Consider the following 18,119-nt stretch of genomic DNA (forward strand, 5'->3'; position numbering starts at 1 on the left):
CTCCGTTTCGCCAGCGCTGTCCTATATAGCAGCCGCGGCGCTGTCTAAGAAGCGTCTGGAACGGTGCTGTATACAATACAGCACCGCCGCGGACGCTTCTTTGACAGCGCCGCGGCTGCTGTATAGGACAGTGGCCACTTAGTTAGCGCAGGGGGGGAGGTTTCTAGAGACTCAGAAACCCCCCCTGCGTGCGCCACTGAACTGTAAGCAGGCCGTAAATTCTGTGTGACAGCTTTATCTCCAGCAGCTGAAGTTTAACCCCAGGAACGGACGGACGCTGCTCTAATCTTCTCATGCTGCAATAATCTTATCCGTTCCAGCCAGCACACAGAGGGTTAAGACTACATGTGCAGGGGGGAGAGAGGAGGGGGAGCTGCCCATGCCATGGATATCAGTCTCTTCTCTAAAGAAAAACAGCCGCAGACAGTTGTGGGTCATGACAAGATCAGCAGCAGGCAGACTGAGACCTGTCACTCTGAGATACATTATTGGCCGATAGTCGGGTGAATTCATACACACTGCAGGATTGGAAGGTGATTGGTTGGCAAAAATTAAACAGTACGACCAACCAAACGACACGATGATCGGCACTTTGGGGCGACTTTAGATTATTGTGTAAGTATACACACTACACAATATCTGATCAAACAGTCGGATGTCGGCTGATTTGTCCAATTATTGGACGAAAAACCTGTAGTGTGTACCCAGCTTAATGCTATATCAGAACTAACAGTCGTTTATCAGGTAATTGGCATGGTAATTGGTTTAAAAATCTGTAGTGTGTACCCACCTTAAGTGAGGCTGGGAGTGTGGGGTAGAAAACTGGGGATTAAAGAGGTGAAAATGCTCTAATATCCCATCTTTGTGATGATTGTTGCAGCCGCACATTGTAGTACAATGCTATTAGTTATGAAGTTATGCTGTTTGCAACCAATCAGAATATAGGTGTCCACTTTCCACCAGCTCTGATTGCTGTAGGATGATGTCAAAGGCAATGACTCATGTTTCTGTGCAATGTCAGAGGACAAAGGAGTAAAAACATTGTGACAATTAAAATATAAATAAGTAAACAACAGTGAAAGAGGTGACCTGAGCAGGGAGTGGGCTGAATAGTTGTATCAGGAGCTACAGTAAACAAACAGAACAGCAGGGGTCTGAGGTACTCACTAGGATCCCAGGGCTCTGATGTAAACAAAATAAAGGATTCTCAGAAAGCACATAGGTGTAGTCTCTGCATCATAAAGCTCTAATGTTCTCACTTGCCTAAGGCTGTAAAAATTCTAAATGGGCTCTTAGGATCTATTTAGATATTTTAATTATATATCATTTGGCCCATGAGCAGATGAGGACACATAATATTTACATATAAGTGCCTGCCCTTCCTTCTAACATCTCAGTCTTTTGGGCAACCTTGTATACTTTACAAGGTACAAACATTAATAAAACAGTACTGGGTAATACAGACAGAGAGGTCAGAGGGCCCTGCTCACAAACTTACAATCTATGGGTCTCACATTATTCCTTTCCAGTACTTTCCTAGAATTATTATCCAGTGATGGATGTTGCAGATCTGTTCACTTAGCAATACTTTACCTAACATTTCTAATAAGCCATTTATGTACACCAACCACGGCTATTAATTATAAATTACAATGTTCTACATGAACAATGGTAAAACCTATAATATACTGTTATGTTGCAACAGTACAGCATTATAGTATAGTACATTATATATTATAGTACATTATATATTATAATATATTATAGTACATTATATATTATAATATATTATAGTACATTAAAGTATATTATATATTATAGTACACTTTATATTATAGTATATTATAGTACATTATATATTATAGTATATTATATTACCTTGTAGATTATAGTACATTATAGTATAGTATATTATATATTATAGTACATTATAGTACACTATATATTATAGTATATTATAGTACATTATATATAATATATTATAATACATTATAGTATATAATATATTATAGTACATTATAGTATATTATATATTATAGTACATTATATATAATATATTATAATACATTATAGTATATTTCAGTACATTATATTATAGTATATTATAGTACATTATAGTATATTATATATAATATATTATAGTACATTATAGTATATTATAACATATTATACCCCGGTTGCTAGGTAAAGTAGAGAAGCATAGAAACCAAATCAGCGCGTCGGCGAAGGACGTCACGAAAGTGGGCGGTGATCGGAGTTTCCCCACTCTTCCCGCCCATTCGATTGCACAACCCCCGTCCCAGCCAATCAGAAGCCGGGTAGACGCCTCGCGTCATCTGATCCCCTGTGACGCGCTCTAATGACCGTTCGTCGCCGCCATTTTGTCAGAGAGATCCGCCGAGGAGCAGCGTCCGTGACTGACCGTCCTGCTGTGTAACACGATGCTGTGTGTGGGGTCCGGGGTGTCCGCAGCCAGTCTCCGCTAAGTCCCCCCTCCTCCGCCTCAGTCACATCTCAGCCGCCTCCTCCAGCGCACGATGTCGGCGGTGGAAGCCCGTGAAGACGCGTGTCGGGATTACCAGTCGTCCCTGGAAGACCTGACCTTCAACAGCAAACCTCACATCAACATGCTGACCATCCTCGCCGAGGAGAACGTGCAGTTCGCCAAGGACATCGTCATTCTTATCGAAGCTCAGATCGCCAAGGTTTTTATAACAAAAGCATTTTATTTTATTTTAAACAACCCCCCCCCCCCCCCATATTCCACACCCACCCTTCTCCCCTCACCCGCGGGTCACGGAGCAGCCCCTAACCCCCAGCTCAGCCCGTGTCCCTCAGAATCCAACATGGCGCCTGGCTGGTATAGGCGGTATCTCCGCCATCTTTATCCCCTAGTTACCCTGTGTGTATCTATAGCCCGGCATATAGAGGTGATATATATGTGTCTCAGGCCCCCCATGTATGTTCTGGGGGTATCTGCGTGTCACAGGCCCAACATGGCGGCCTAGAGGGAGTCTCCTCCTCCCAACCCCACTGCTGGCACCAATTCTGTGCTCTTACACCATGTTTATGTAACCTGCCCCTGTTCTTAAATCACACAAAATATATTATATATGGAGAGTTGGGTAACATGTGGTTCTGCAGCTAGTAATGTCCTTGTGGCTTTGGTTTGTAGCTACAATTCCCATCATGCTGTTATAATCTGCTGGGCATGGTGTACAGGGCCCCCACCTATTACCAATCTCTACCCTAAATGTGACCTTAGTATGTTGTTGTTACACTCCCCAACCCCTTATTTACTACTTATTGGGCATGTCATGGGTATATCACAAGTATTCCTTGTAAACTTGCATTTTATATAATAAATAGCTCCCCAAAATGCATCTCCTCCTTGGTCATGTCACGATTGCCTCAGCCCATTCCCTAGACATGTAACCTTACCCCTCTCCTAATTATACACCAAGTAGTGGTCAGGTTAAATGTATGTTAAAATGTACTTGTAAAATGATATAGATATTTGATATCTTCAGTATTGATAGTTTAATGACTTGATATATATCCCTACAAAGTAATGTATTTTATGTTAGTCTATATTATTATTTTAGCATCCCCATCCCTTGTCAGCATGCCCCCTTTATGTCTCTGGATATTGGAGATTGTCTAGTAGTCGACTTTTAAGTTAATGATTTTCTTGCTGTACCTTGTATCCACATTAAAGCCATCATTTGGTAGCTGAGCAGCCCCTGCTGCCTGTGTGACCCTCACATGCTTTAACCACGTTGTTTGCACCACTGTCTTTTTGAGTATGAGTACACCTTCTATATTTTAATAAATGGCTTTAAAATGTGTGACTGGTATGCTGCAATCTGTAAATAAAATGTATAAAATATGTATTTGTCTTTTTATTTACCGTTTATGTATGATATGTGTTGTATCCACAAGGTTAAACAAAGTAACTCTTGGGGGAATTGAAACAACATGTGGGTCTTTCCTTTATATGCTGAATACGATGTTACTATTTCAAAGTCGGGTTTACATTTATCTTGCTATGGTGTTCGATACAAATGGTTTACCTATTAAAGACAATGTTCTTCTACATGGATCGAGCAGTTTTGCTTCTAAAAATGAAAACAAATTATTTATATATATATATATATATATATATATTGACTTGGCTTTACATCATAAGGTTAACACTTATTCAGTCTTCCGGTACACTATTTTCTGTAGACTTTTTTGGTTTAACGCACATGCAGAGTTAATAAGTTTGGTGGTACTTGTTACTTAAATGCTACTGTTTTTTAGTATCTTTACTCAGTTAAAGGGACTTGCTATTTGGCAGAGGGTGTCCTAACTTTGATATGGGTTAGTAGGAGTTAACTTATGGGTATTGTGTAATCTCACATACAGGCCTCTCCCTGCATTAGAAAAAAAGTTCAATACAGAAAGGGCATACATTTACTGATTAACATTGATAAACCCAGCTTATTTTTAATATGCTAGATTGCATCCTACATGTATTTTCTTTATTATTATTTTTCTCTTTTTTTTTTTTTTTTTGTGTAAATGACTTGTTGGTAAAGGCTTTTAGTAACACATTACACAGCTGTCAGCAACACATTATGGCCTCTTAAATTTTTTCCCCCACTATACATTTTAGGTGAACATAACTGAACTGTACAACTTAAACACTTAGCAAGTAGCTTTGCATTTCCCTGGGGGTGCACAGGGTGTGTGGATGACCCTGCGCCACACTGGAAGGTGACTAATGTGATGGAACAGGTGACACGTGTCTGGGAGGGGGCTTATTCTTTCCTCAGAGTATATTTAAACAGGTGAAAGATTTCACAAACTATCTGGCAGTCACATTGGACGAGCACTTTTTGCTGCATGCGTCTGGACAATATTCTGGAAGATGCAGCATTACTTTGCTGTTTCAAACTAGATCTACAGCAGTTGCCAGATGGACGCAAATATACATAACGCTGTGAAGAATGGAGAAGCATTTCCTATGGCCGTCTGACCCTGGAGTTCCTGGAAAGAATGCTGCTTGCTTGTTGAAAAAATATAAATTGTGTTCAGTTTAAAACAAACAAAGGGGAAAAAAGTGCCTACAATAACATAACACTAAAATTAATTGGTATAACTTTTACTTCAAGTTGAAGGTCAGATGACCCACTTAATAACAGCTGCCTGTTCTACAGTAAACTCCAGTTAATCTTTGGTCCATTTAATAACATTTGTCTGGGTTTGTATACAGATGGGTTTCGGACATGGGTTGATGGTTTTGTCATATTAAACTTATCAGTTTTCTTTTATTTAGGCATCTAGTACAGAGAAGCTTCCAGTCATGTATCTCATGGATTCCATTGTTAAAAATGTCGGAAGAGACTATCTTGCAGCGTTTGCTAAAAACATAGTTTCTACGTTTATAAATGTGTTTGAAAAGGTATAGATTTATAATTCTTGGTTACATGACTTTTTATTTTTCATGTTCACTCTGCTTGAAACTTTGTAATAGGTGAACTGCATACATTTATGGGTCAATTTTTATAGGTAGTGATAGGCTAAGGGTGTATACACAACTATGCAATTTGAGGGGTTTCTCCCCCTCTAAACCTCCATTTAATATTGTGCATGGTATATTCATGGAACCGTAAAAAAAATTGTTACAGATAATGCATTAAAATTCCTAGATGTGTATATACCCTGAGCCTCATGTTGGGGGAACACAGTTAAGTGTTGAACATGGAGCACATTAACGTTTTTAAGCATTATAACCTCTGCTTAGTATAAATGTTTTGAAGGCTTTCTAAGTCTTCTGTTTAACAGTTTTTAAAGCTGTTTTTTTTATTCTACTATTCCTAGTAATATATGCAGCACATATTTTTTTTTTAGTATAAATGTGACTTAGTATATGCTGGATTTAAAATGTTCCTTTTCAATATTTTATGCAGAGTTGACACGAGTTATTTTTTTTTAGTAAAACTAGTTAAAATACACGAGTATGAGTGAACATGTCCATATTCATATACTCACTCCAGTAGTGTGAACTATCAATACGAGAAATTGTTCTGTTGCTTCCAGGTGGATGAAAACACTAGGAAAAGTTTGTTTAAATTACGCTCAACGTGGGATGAAATTTTCCCTTCAAAGAAATTATTTGCACTTGATGTGAGAGTCAACCAAGTAGACCCTGCATGGCCCATCAAACCATTACCCCCAAATGTGAATACAGCTAGCATCCATGTGAATCCTAAATTCCTAAACAAAGTAAGTACTTATGTCTAATGCATTCAGCGGTTCATTTGCTCTGCTCTCCTCTTGGGTTTAGTGTGAATTGTTGTTTTTTTTTTTTTTTTTTTTTTTATTTCCCTTTTGACAAATGTTGCACCTTTTTAGCAACATCACCTTTTTTTATATATATATTTATTTTCTTCCCTTCACATAGCCAGAGGAATCCCCTGCAACTACCGTTCCAGTGCCAAAACATGTCCCTCGCATTCCACCTATTAATGCTGAGGTACAAAAGCCACTTGTGTCACAAGAGCAAGTGATAAGGCAGCAATTGCTGGTAAAGCAAAAACAGTTGTTAGAACTTCAACAAAAGAAGCTGGAGCTGGAATTGGAGCAAACAAAGGCACAACTGGTAAGTCAATGAGTCATTATAATTTGGTTTCTGTGTAACCTGCTTTAAAGCAGCACAAAACCTAAGGTACAAATGATCTTGTATTATAATTTTGACAATTCAAATACTTGTGTACAATATCCATGGCTTAATAGAACTGTATATTTAACATTGTACTCAAATTTGTTACCAGTGAAGGGGATTCAGATATTAGCCTTTTGTAAGCTGTCCTTCAGTAGGTATAATGATCTAATGTGCTTAGGAAAAATATTTATCGCCTCACTTTCTCAAATCTTCAGCTGATATGTGACTGGCCTATTTTATACAAGGTAAACTGCATTAAATGTTCTTGACTATCCATTCTATCAAAAATAGTGAGATGTGTTACGCAATGTTTCTCGCAGTTCTTGCATCTGCAAATTTTTAGACGTTAATGATCATATCAGATCACAGTTATGTTTATATTAAATTGAGAAAAAGGTAATACTTCACTGTTAATATTCAGAGTTTCCTGCTATTTGGCAAAGTATTTGTAAAATGCTGTTTTTGTTGTACTTGACATGTCTGTAGTGTTCTTCTCTCACACTAAGATCTGCTGTTTGTTTTGACATCACAGTTTAGATTTTAACATGTCTGTAATGCACAGATTTAAGAGATGTGCTTAGAACAGTCTGCATTTAAAAATCAGAACCGATACCAGTTTACTCTGCTTGAAAGAGGTGGCATTGTACTCTTCCAGGTGTATAACTTGTATGTCATTACTCTGTGGAAATAGCCTTTGCAGCTTTTCACTAGGTAAGATTGTCTGAGCGTTTTAGGTGGAGTTCTAAAGCTTGCCCAAACTCTTCCGGTCTTAAATCGACTCATCTGTTTATATAGCTCCACTGATTCCGTGGCACTGTACAGAGAACTCACTCACATCAGCCCCTGCCCCATTGGAGCTTACAGTCTAAATTCACTGACATACACACACGCACAGACATACTAATAAGTTTATAGTTAGTAATACATGAGGTATGTAGGTTTAAGAAGAGCAGTTGGTTTTGTAAATGGATACTTTTTAATATTGCATTCTTAGTTAATCGTTTTGTTTTTTATCTTTAGGCAAACAGTATAAGTTCAAATGTAATTCCTGCAAAGCCTCATGTTGCCCCAGAAATTCCACATGTTAAGGTTCAACAGCCTACGTCTACACACCCTGAGAAGGGCAGGATGTTGGTGCCCTCTCAGCATCATGACAAGCCTCAAGTGCCAACCAGAGACCCTCGGCTTAACAGAGGGAATCCACATTCAACACATGTTAAAGATCAAGGTCATAAAAAAGATGTTAAGAACAACATCTTAATTGCACCTGACTCTAAGCCTTTGAAACCAGTTCCAGGTGATAGAGTAAGCTCTTCATCAAAACAAGAAAAGACCAAGTTAAGTGAGAGAGCACCTAAAAAAGAATCGGTGCACACAGAGCTCAAATGTAAATCTAAGTCGCCCTCACCTCTGACAGCCAAGTTACCTCATGCAAAGGATGTGAAGTCTCAAGGTACTGATGGCATAAAAGATATCGATTTAAGTAGAAGAGATCCAAGGTTACGCAAACACCTTCGCGACAAACCTGACGACAAACCAGAAGAAATAAAGGAAAAAAGAAAAAGTACAGAAAAAAAGGAGGATCACAAATCTTCAGAACATCGACCTGCTGGGAACAGGAATAAGATTGCTAACGGCGCTGTGCAAAAAACTGACTCCACTGTGAATGACCCAGATAAACTCGTTACAAAACCTGGGAGAATCGGTAATCGAAAGAGGTCGCGGTCTCGCTCTCCAAAGTCTCGATCACCAGTACATTCCCCTAAGAGGAGGGAGAGGAGATCACCACCGAAGAGAAGGCAGAGAAGCCTATCTCCAATTCCTTCTCTCCTGAAAATTGGTAAATTGCGCCAGCCTGGAAGTAAACCATCTCATGCAGGTGACTTTCCAGCCGCTACACGAGATGAAAGAAGTAAGAGAAACCCTAAGATAGATGCCCGAGACAACAGACGCCCGAAGAAAACTTCAGAGGAGAGACAGCAGGATCCCACAACTCCGATTTCTGTCAAGACCAGTTTAGAACCAAAAGAAAATGTGGAAAACTGGCAAGGATCGAAGTCCAGCAAAAGATGGCAACCTGGATGGGAAGAAAATAAAATGTAAGTCTGTAAAAAAAAAAAACCACATGCTGGATTTGTTTCCACTGAAATAATGTGCATTTATTTTAATGGACATGTGGCTCAAATTGTGCTTTCTGTGACTAATCCATTTATTTTCTTTTGTAGCTTACAAAATGAGGGCCACCATCCAAGTTCGAGAGCTCCACATCTGAGGCATCGAGACAGTTGGCCTAACAGTAAGGGCATTCTGTCTCCTAGAACGCCAAAGCCACAGCCGTGGTTAAGTGTAGATGCCGATTTAAAAATCCCAGAGGAATTGACGAGTGCAAGCAAGGGAGAATTGCTTAAAAAGGTAAGCCTTGTGTTAGGCTGCACAAAAGTGCTGTAATCTTAACCATCCAATCTGATTTTAAATTCTTTGCCTAGCTTGCACTAGACTGATATAAACTAAAATCTGGTTATTTAATGGTTACACCAATGTTTATATTTGCACTGAAGTGTTTATCTTATTACAGGCTAACGAGCGCTTGGCATCTGGTGAGATTACACAAGATGAATTCCTTGTGGTGGCTCATCAAATTCGGCAACTCTTTCAATATCAAGAAGAAAAACACAGATGCAATACATATGACAGTCCCACAGAGGATGTTAAAGGTGGGATGCGCAAGAAACCTCTTCTTTCTAATGCAGAATTAAACTACTACCAGCATAAAGCCAAGCTGAAAAGAACACAAGTTCAACATAGCTTTTTGGATCAAGGGTTTGTGGATATGCAACTGGATGATATGATTCTCAGTGGCAGAGAAAGTGAGCATGATGGTAGAAGGCCGCACACGATATCCGAGAGTAGTGAACCGTTTCCAGAGAACATACGGCGTCATTCTCCTATACCAGCAACAAGGCCTCATGAAGATGACCTTACCCTAGATCTGCGAGAGCTTCCTAAAGGTATGTTTTATTTAATATTGAAGCTTACTGTGTTGCTCATAGTTTGTAAGCAGGTCAACAAAAACGACAAACTTATTGTTAAAACTTATTTTTTAGTATAGTAATTATTCAAAACATTGACTGGTATCTCTCTTCTGGCAGGCTTAAGAGAAGAACAGAGACCATCCTACAATGAACGTTATTCGCTCAAAAGACCCAGATATGATGATGATTCTGAGCAGACCCCCTTTATAGATGACGAATTACCAATTGGAAAAGATAATTTACAACATGGTGGTTTGCTTGAGGACCGGAGACCACTGCTTGACGCCTCTCCCCGGTTACCTGTTAACCGAGGAGATGGCTCTGGTGGTAAGGTATTTGAAGACCCCTCCAATGTTCTAAATATAAGAGAAAATTCTCCTGCACAACCATGCACAATGTTTGATGGTGCATCAGGGAATAAAGTTGGAGGTCAGCGTTTTGAAATCCTAAAAGGACAGCCAGTGGATACCCATTTTGATACTGTGGCAGGTAACTTAACCGATGCTCCAAGATTTGAAAATATTACTGGACAACCAGTTAACTTACAGAGTCAACCTATACAGAGATTTGAAGGAGTGCCGAATCAAATGATTACTAATCTGCCGATTAACAATCAAAGAATAGAGGGTCCACAAGGTCCTCCTTTAGGTCCACAGAGGTTTGATGGTGCTCCTGGCCAACCGTTGGGTCCACCACGTTTTGAGGGTGTGCAGCCATTAGGTCCTCAGAGGTTTGAAGGCGGATTAGGACCAAAAATATTTGATAGTGGATCTGGACCACAAAATTTTGATGGACATCAAAGATTTGAAGGTGGATCAGGCCCACAAAGGTTTGAAGGATCTCAGAGGTTTGACAGTGGATTAGGACCGCAGAGATTCGAAGGGCCACAAAGATTTGAAGGTAGTTCAGGGCCTCAAAGATTTGATGGCCCTCAAAGATTTGAAGGTTCACCCAGACCACCATTACTGCCACAGAGGTTTGAAGGAGGACAATGTGCACCCATCAGATTTGAACAACCAATGGGACAGCCAATGAGATTTGATGCAATTGCCGGACAACCTATGGGTCCAATGAGGTTTGATACGCCACACAATCCGAGGTTTGATACACCACACAATTCGAGGTTTGATGGGCCACACGGTCCTAGGTTTGATGGTCCTCCTGGTCCAAGGTTTGACGGGCCACCTGGTCCAAGATTTGACGGTCCCATGGGTCCAAGGTTTGATGCAAATCAGCCACCACGATTTGACCATGGGCCTAATCCACAAGCTTTAATAAGGTTCGATGGACCGATGGGACAGGGTGGGCCTAGATTTGAAAATGCACCAGTTAACAGATTTGAAAGCCAACGGCCTCTCTTGCCAAGGTTTGATGTTCTACCTGGGCAACCTTGTCAAAGATTTGAAGGTCCCCCAGGACACCAGACTCCACCCAGATTTGATGGACCAATGCAAATGCAACCACGTTTTGATGCACCTATGCCACAAAGGTTTGATGGCCAAAATCAACAGCCACGGTTTGAGGTGCCTGTTGGACATCAAGGACCACGATTTGACAATGTAAATCATCCACCAATTGGACAAAATGCTCCACCCTTTGCTCAAACTGGTCCATTTGTTGATCCTCAGAATGTGTTTCCTGGGCAACCGCAAGGTATGCAATTTCAGAGGCCAGATCAAAGATTTGATATGCCACAAGGACCAGGGTTTTCTGGGCCACCTGCCCCTGGAGTGCAGTGCTTTCCCAACCAACTTCCAAGACCAGCTGGACCTTATTTTGATGATAAAAATCAGCAAGGACCTACATTTGGAAATTTCAACATGCCTGTTGGAAATATGCATACAAACCCACCAGTAAGTCCATGTGGCATGTTTCTTTTGTCAGAAATTGGAAATAATGTAATATCTATTGCTACTGCAGCATAAAAAAAAGTAATGCCATAGAAAGAGATTGCATCTTGATTTGTTTTGGTTAACACTGCATGCTTTCATTATTTACATTATTTTTGTATGGATTACATTACATTAGGGGGGGGGGGTTATTTGTTTGTTTTATCCCCCACTGGGTTTAAAAAAAAAAAAATTCCCGCGTGGGCTTTCACCCGCTTACACGACCGCACATTAATCATTGGTGCTTGCAAATTTTTTTGGGGTGTGAAGGGGAGGGTTTAACAGTCATCTATAATTGAAAAAAAATGCATTGGCATACATTTTATTGCATTACACAACATTTCTATTTTATAATATCTACATAGTTTTTTTTGTTTTTTTTTACTATACAATCTATACCATGACAAACCACATTAGTACTACATACATATAACATATAAATATGTTAGTCATTAGTGTGTTTATTATTTACATTATTTTTTTTTTTTACATGCGGGTTTTTTCTTTTATAAGAATCACCTCTCATGTTGTGCATTACATAATTTATTTATTCCCCCCCCCCCCCCCCCCCATTATTACATGATTTCAAATAGTTTTCTTATGTGTTTTTTTTTTTTTTTCCTTCCTTCCCCAGTTTTTACCTATAGGCGCCATTGCACCACCAGCACCTTTTAATCAGGAACCGTTAATAGCATCAGCACAAGCACCTAACACTGGAGTATTTGTTCCCCACCAACCAGGTATGTTTCATAAGTGCTTTTATGAGTGTAGAACATCCTTATCTCCAAAAACAATTTTTTTTTTGCCATATGTAAAAATAAGTATTTTAATTGATGAAAGCTTTATACCATGAGTTGCTGATTGTGTGAGGTATGCAGTCTTATTCTGTGTGGTTTATAGTGGTACAGAACATTATGGTGTTCATGTGTATAGAAGGATTCTATTTCACAGATTGCTGTGATTGTGGAGGGGGGTGTTTTACATATGCACCTATCGGCCGTCACACAGTGGAGCAGCTATGTTGAGAATTGTAGTCTTAATTTGTCTGTGATGTCACCGGTTTCAAGTGAACTTTATTTGAGTATTTTTGTTTGGATTACTGTGTAGATAACAGGTGAACTTCATTGTGTTGAATATGTTGATAGGTGTTACAGGGAGGTACTTGCCTAAAATGACTTAATAGGTGATGAAAATGGGTTGCATGGATGCAAGGTGTGTGTGTATATAACGTGAAATATTTGTCACAAGTTGGCCTGTAATCAATTTACTACTTTACTGCCATGGGTCTAAAAATTGAAGTGTAATGAAATGTTATGCAGATGGGAGCTTTGTGTATGCTATAAGAACAATATTTTAAGTATTATTCATATAAAATGTGTTAAATCTAATTTGTTTTTTTTTTTGTTTTTTTTTACAGGACCTTCATTTCCCAATCCTGAAAATCACTTGGGTCAACTGGATGTTAATGAATTGTTCTCAAAGCTTCTTTCCACGGGAATTCTTAAAGCATCACAGACTGAAACTTCTTCCTCCCGTGAGTGTCCATATTTCATTTGCTTTTATAATATCTTTAAATATAGTGATTGTAAATGAAGTTTCTTTGTTTCTGTAATATAAATTTTGCTTCAGAGCAACAAAAACAATTGTTCCTAATCACACCAGGCTGAGAAGCACAGGGGCTAGAAAGGAAGTGCAGTGTATTTAGTAGTTGGCAGAGGCCATGTAGAAAATCTATTTGACCAGGGTGACTTGTCATATCTGTAGAACTCCATTCTGTACCAGGTAAATGGTCTCATGACCGTCCCACGTGACTCTTCTGTACGGATACATTTTACTTTTTATTGAGTAGAGTATATTGGATAAACTTTGCTTTCTTTTAAATGCTTTTATTCTAATTATAGAATCAACGGAAACCTCTACACAGCCTACAGTTGAGGAGGAAGAAGAGGATCCCACCGAGGATCAAGATGTACCTGACCTTACCGGCTTTGCTATGGAAGGTCTGAAACAGTGAGTATAACCGTTATGTCACCATCTACATTTACACGATTTTCTTTCTGTGTCCAAATTGCTTTAAAGTGTGTCCATGGTCTGGACACAGTAAAAGGTAATTTTGTCGTAAGAACAACATTTCATAATGCAGTATAGCTGTGTCTTGTGAGTGGATGGGCTGCATTAAGAATTCTGCTTCAGTGCATGCTGGGTAAACTTTAAGATTGGCTGTAGAGATTGTTATGAAAATACTACATCTATATTAAGAGCTACTACTATGTAGTCTAACGGTAATAAAGCGCCCACCGTAGCTAGGTCTTGTTGTGTGCTGACTTCCACTGCTCTAAATGCTACATGTACATTTGTGATATACAGAATACAGCTTTTGTGGGTGTGTTTGCAGGTATTAATCTGGATTTCTCTCTGCAGGCGTTACGACAGTGTTATAAACCGGTTGTACACTGGCATCCAGTGTTACTCATGTGGCATGAGGTTTACCAAATCTCAGACGGATGTATATGCCGATCACTTGGATTGGCATTATCGGCAAAACCGAACCGAAAAGGATGTCAGTAGAAAAATAACCCATCGGAGGTGGTACTATAGCTTAAGGGTAAGTGTGTGGAATGTTTTTATTTTAATATTTGAAATATTGTTGTAAATGTTCATATTAGATATTTATTTTTGAATCGTCTTGAAACAAAAAATAAATTAACCTTATATTTTGTCAACCCTTAAACTATTAAATAAAAAAAAAAAAGGTAAAAATCTCCCAACATGATTGGGCATGAGATGTGAGCACAGGTACACCATGCTGGGCTGATGGGAAGGCCATTAATGCAGATCTCCATGAGTCTGTGATCTACCTGTGATTACTTAGAATGTCACATTTCTCCAGCAATGCATAAATAATAATTTGCAATGCAGCAAAACACCCAATGCTGTTTGTTAATATGTACTGTATCTTTGAAGTTCCGTGTTTATTATCCAGAACTGAAAGTTCGTTATTACCTGATTATAAAGTAAAATGGTAACTGTTAATCATGGTATTACCATGGTACTCTCTAGTAGGGATTATTATATCCAAGCTTTGCAATACGGGTATGTGTTTGAACACTTACTGGCTTTATGGTAACCAGGGTTACCATAAACCTACAGGGTAATAAGGTTGTTTACCATAGTGATTCTATACCGTTTTCTTATGAGTAACCATGACGTATCCTTGCAGGAAGAGAAGTGCTGAGATGATTTGACATGTAATACATTTTTATGTCTTGCCTGAAATCCAAACTTGTCTTTCCAGGACTGGATAGAATTTGAAGAAATTGCAGACTTGGAAGAAAGAGCTAAAAGTCAGTTCTTTGAGAAAGTTCATGAGGAGGTCATATTAAAGACCCAAGAGGCTGCGAAGGAGAAGGAGTTTCAGAGTGTGCCGGCCGGTCCCGCAGGAGCTGATGAGGTATTATATGCTGCGCCTATTGTCACGCGTCATTCTGCCACCGTCATTCTGTATCACAATTACTGATATGACCTGATTGTGTTCCCCCTGCAGATCTGTGAAATTTGCCAGGAGCAGTTTGAACAGTATTGGGATGAGGAAGAGGAGGAATGGCACCTAAAGAATGCCATGCGTGTGAATGACAGGGTAAGCTGTTGTTGGATCATAAACCAGTGTGGGTGGGGGGGGGGGGGGGGGTGATGTTTGATTGTTGGTCATAGCTCTTGGGTTAGTGGCACATTAATGCTTCTATGCCCTGTGTTTATCTGCACATTCTGCCTGCAAAGTGAAGGCACTCGGACAGGATCAATGCCAGATCCCTGTGCCAAGGCAGAATGCACCAGTGTGCCAAGTCTGCAGCTTGTCTCTTTGTTTACTCTGCCTGTTTGGTCTGATTGAAATGTCATTAGAGAGGCTATCGGTCATTATGTCCACGAGTGATATATGTAAACACATCTGGGTGTTAATGGAAAAGTATTATCCAACCTAGATTCCTATACAGTCCTTCCTCACTTTCCAAACGGTGGAACCGTTAATAAGCTTGATATCCCAGTCGTAAAGCACTATGGCACATGCTGGTGCTATATAAATATCTGTACTGGGAAGACGATAGGTGGCCTGTTCCTGGGACCAGTCACAATCCTTTGCTTTTATTAACCTGTTTCCACTTGGTTTTATATCCTACATTCCTATTCATATACACACTTGTAGAGAGGCTGAACGTTCTCTAAGCTGGCTTTGATCAAGGCTTATAACTTGTGTATGTTTTCTTAATATTAGTCGGATTAATGTTTAAGTGGTAGGATATTCTAGAATATGTTCCACAGACCCCATGTCGATAAAATCAGGGATTGATGGCATTATTTTGGACACTGTTCTGGTGTAGTTTATGTTTACATTGTAATACAAGGGAGATGTTTGTATCCATAAGAAAGTACATTGCTCACTACTTGGATATCTTATGTGAGTTTTTGTTTTGTCTCCTGTTTTTCAGATTTACCATCCATCGTGCTATGAAGATTATAAAAATGTAAGTATTTTCTGTAGTGTTCATGTAATGCGCTCTGTATTCCAGTTGTGTAAGTAGTTATACTTCATGTTGTGGAACCTTTTTACTATTGCTTGGAACCAGCCATATATATATGACATTTCCTCCTTGTCGGTTTATAATTACAATGGTGGACATCATGCTTGGTCTAACCATGAATCCCTCACATTTGTTACTCAAGTCTAGATTATTGCTTTCATCATCTTAAGGGACATTTTATCATCAATCTCTCGACTTGTTTTACTGCTGGTGCCATTTAAATCACTAATTTATTAAGTCGTCTTTCCCCCTTTTCTTACAGACATCCTCCTTTTTAGACAGCACACCGTCCCCTAGTAAAACACTCCTAGAGAACCCACTAAGTGCTATGCTCAGCCTTGTTAAAGAGGAGGTGGCAGAACCTTCCGATGTCGCGGTGAAGGTAAAGGAGGAGCCGGGCGACGGTGCCGCCATGAGTTGTGGTGGAAGCATACCTTTATTAACAGAGATCAAACCTGAGCCTGCCGACCAACAGTAACAAAGCTGCTCTCAAAACATCTGCGAAGGCTAAGAACTGTCTGACTGTAACCTGGGCAGGGTCCCTGGTTACAGTTTTGGTTACTGAATACATTTTTGTATTTGAATTTTCTTATGCCTGCACAGTTTCATGTGTAAACGTTCTGTAGATGTATGCAGATAACGAAATTGTATAGAGAGGTGTTGTAACATTTTCACTTGACTGTAAATTATAAATAAAAATATTTTTGCTATACATGGAGTGTAATGTCTATGCACACCATTAAAAGGTTTAAAACATTGCTTTAATTTCTTTGGTTGATATTGTAACTTTGGAATCTTTTCTAAGCCTATAACGAGATCAGAGTTATGGACGTTCTTTTCTTATGCTACATATTGGACTAGTGACTGTCTGTGTTTGGATCAAAAGTAGCTTTTATTTATGAACGGATAAGAGGTAAACGATACATACCCAGGTAATATGACTAAATTAAATAAGTTTAATAAAAATGAAATGTTTGCTAAGGAAGAAGCACACCATTACCCGGAGAAGGAATTTAAGTTCACGATGCATGTACATATTTAAAATGAATTCTACTTTCAAGATACAGGTTGAGTGATTTACAGCTCCCTCTCTCCCTCCATTTATTTTCAGTGTTCAACTTTTGAGTGCATTTAGATGCAACGTATAAAAAGATGTTACGATTAATAACTAAATAAACACATTGAATCATGCTAAGTGTCTCTTGTTGTTTATTTTGAATGGCTGAGCTTCCGTGAGTAAATGTGATTCAGTATGTAAATATACTGTTTGTTGCATTCAAATATTTACAATAGCAGCGCTAACACAGAAATGATTCTGTTCTTGACTTGTATCAATCATTTGGACAGTGTCCTGAGGACAGCTTAAGCTTTCCTTAATTGGGGATGTAATACGTCCATCAGCTGTGGTGGGTAAGGTCAGGTTAACACTAATGTATTTTAGCTCATCTGTTTTATATCTGAAAATATAAATTTTGGGGTTTAACGTGGCTCTTGCAGTCCAGTATATCTGTGTACTAGCTAGAAAATAGGTTTTAAAGTCATTGCTGTCCTTGTTCCCCCTGCACTGCTGCCTGATGGTATATGTTGAAACATCACTGTGTAAATATTACTATGATCAAAGAATGTCTAAAATTAGGAAAACCTTGACAATCAAATCTGAAGTTTTCCATATCTAACATAGCTGAATGTGTCTCAAGCTGTGTATATTCTATGGTAGTCTCCAGTCTTCAGCTGTATGTACTGGTAGATTGGGATGGTTGAACAATGCAAGAAATTAAAGCAAGTTGCAGGTATGGGGTCTGTTCCTGGTGGGTGGGCGCAGTATGAACTTCTTCATAGGGATCAATAATCCCCATTTCGAACACTTGATGCTGCATTTAGACAGATCACAGGTACATCACAACCACAG

The 18,119-nt window shown here is 39.2% G+C and overlaps 1 protein-coding gene across 1 annotated transcript; it reads left to right on the top strand.

Moving 5' to 3' along the window:
- The first annotated feature begins 2,369 nt into the window (after positions 1–2,369).
- Positions 2,370–17,401, top strand: PCF11 (PCF11 cleavage and polyadenylation factor subunit). The gene is made up of 16 exons (XM_075198641.1): positions 2,370–2,705; positions 5,324–5,449; positions 6,088–6,273; positions 6,452–6,649; positions 7,733–8,811; positions 8,938–9,124; positions 9,288–9,720; positions 9,862–11,597; positions 12,268–12,373; positions 13,051–13,167; positions 13,535–13,643; positions 14,055–14,238; positions 14,929–15,084; positions 15,178–15,270; positions 16,118–16,153; positions 16,473–17,401. Exons 1-16 carry the CDS (start codon positions 2,538–2,540, stop codon positions 16,686–16,688), a joined length of 5,130 nt encoding a protein of 1,709 aa, XP_075054742.1. The 5' UTR covers positions 2,370–2,537; the 3' UTR covers positions 16,689–17,401.
- Positions 17,402–18,119: the final 718 nt, after the last annotated feature.

Source organism: Mixophyes fleayi, chromosome 2 (assembly GCF_038048845.1).
Source record: "Mixophyes fleayi isolate aMixFle1 chromosome 2, aMixFle1.hap1, whole genome shotgun sequence".
Taxonomy (NCBI): domain Eukaryota; kingdom Metazoa; phylum Chordata; class Amphibia; order Anura; family Limnodynastidae; genus Mixophyes; species Mixophyes fleayi.

Coding starts and splice junctions, on each gene's coding strand:
- PCF11 (XM_075198641.1), top strand. CDS start 2,538: ATGTCGGCGGTGGAAGCCCGTGAAGACGCGTGTCGGGATTACCAGTCG. Junction 9,125..9,287: donor AGGGAGAATTGCTTAAAAAG/GTAAGCCTTGTG, acceptor ATCTTATTACAG/GCTAACGAGCGCTTGGCATC. Junction 9,721..9,861: donor TCTGCGAGAGCTTCCTAAAG/GTATGTTTTATT, acceptor CTCTTCTGGCAG/GCTTAAGAGAAGAACAGAGA.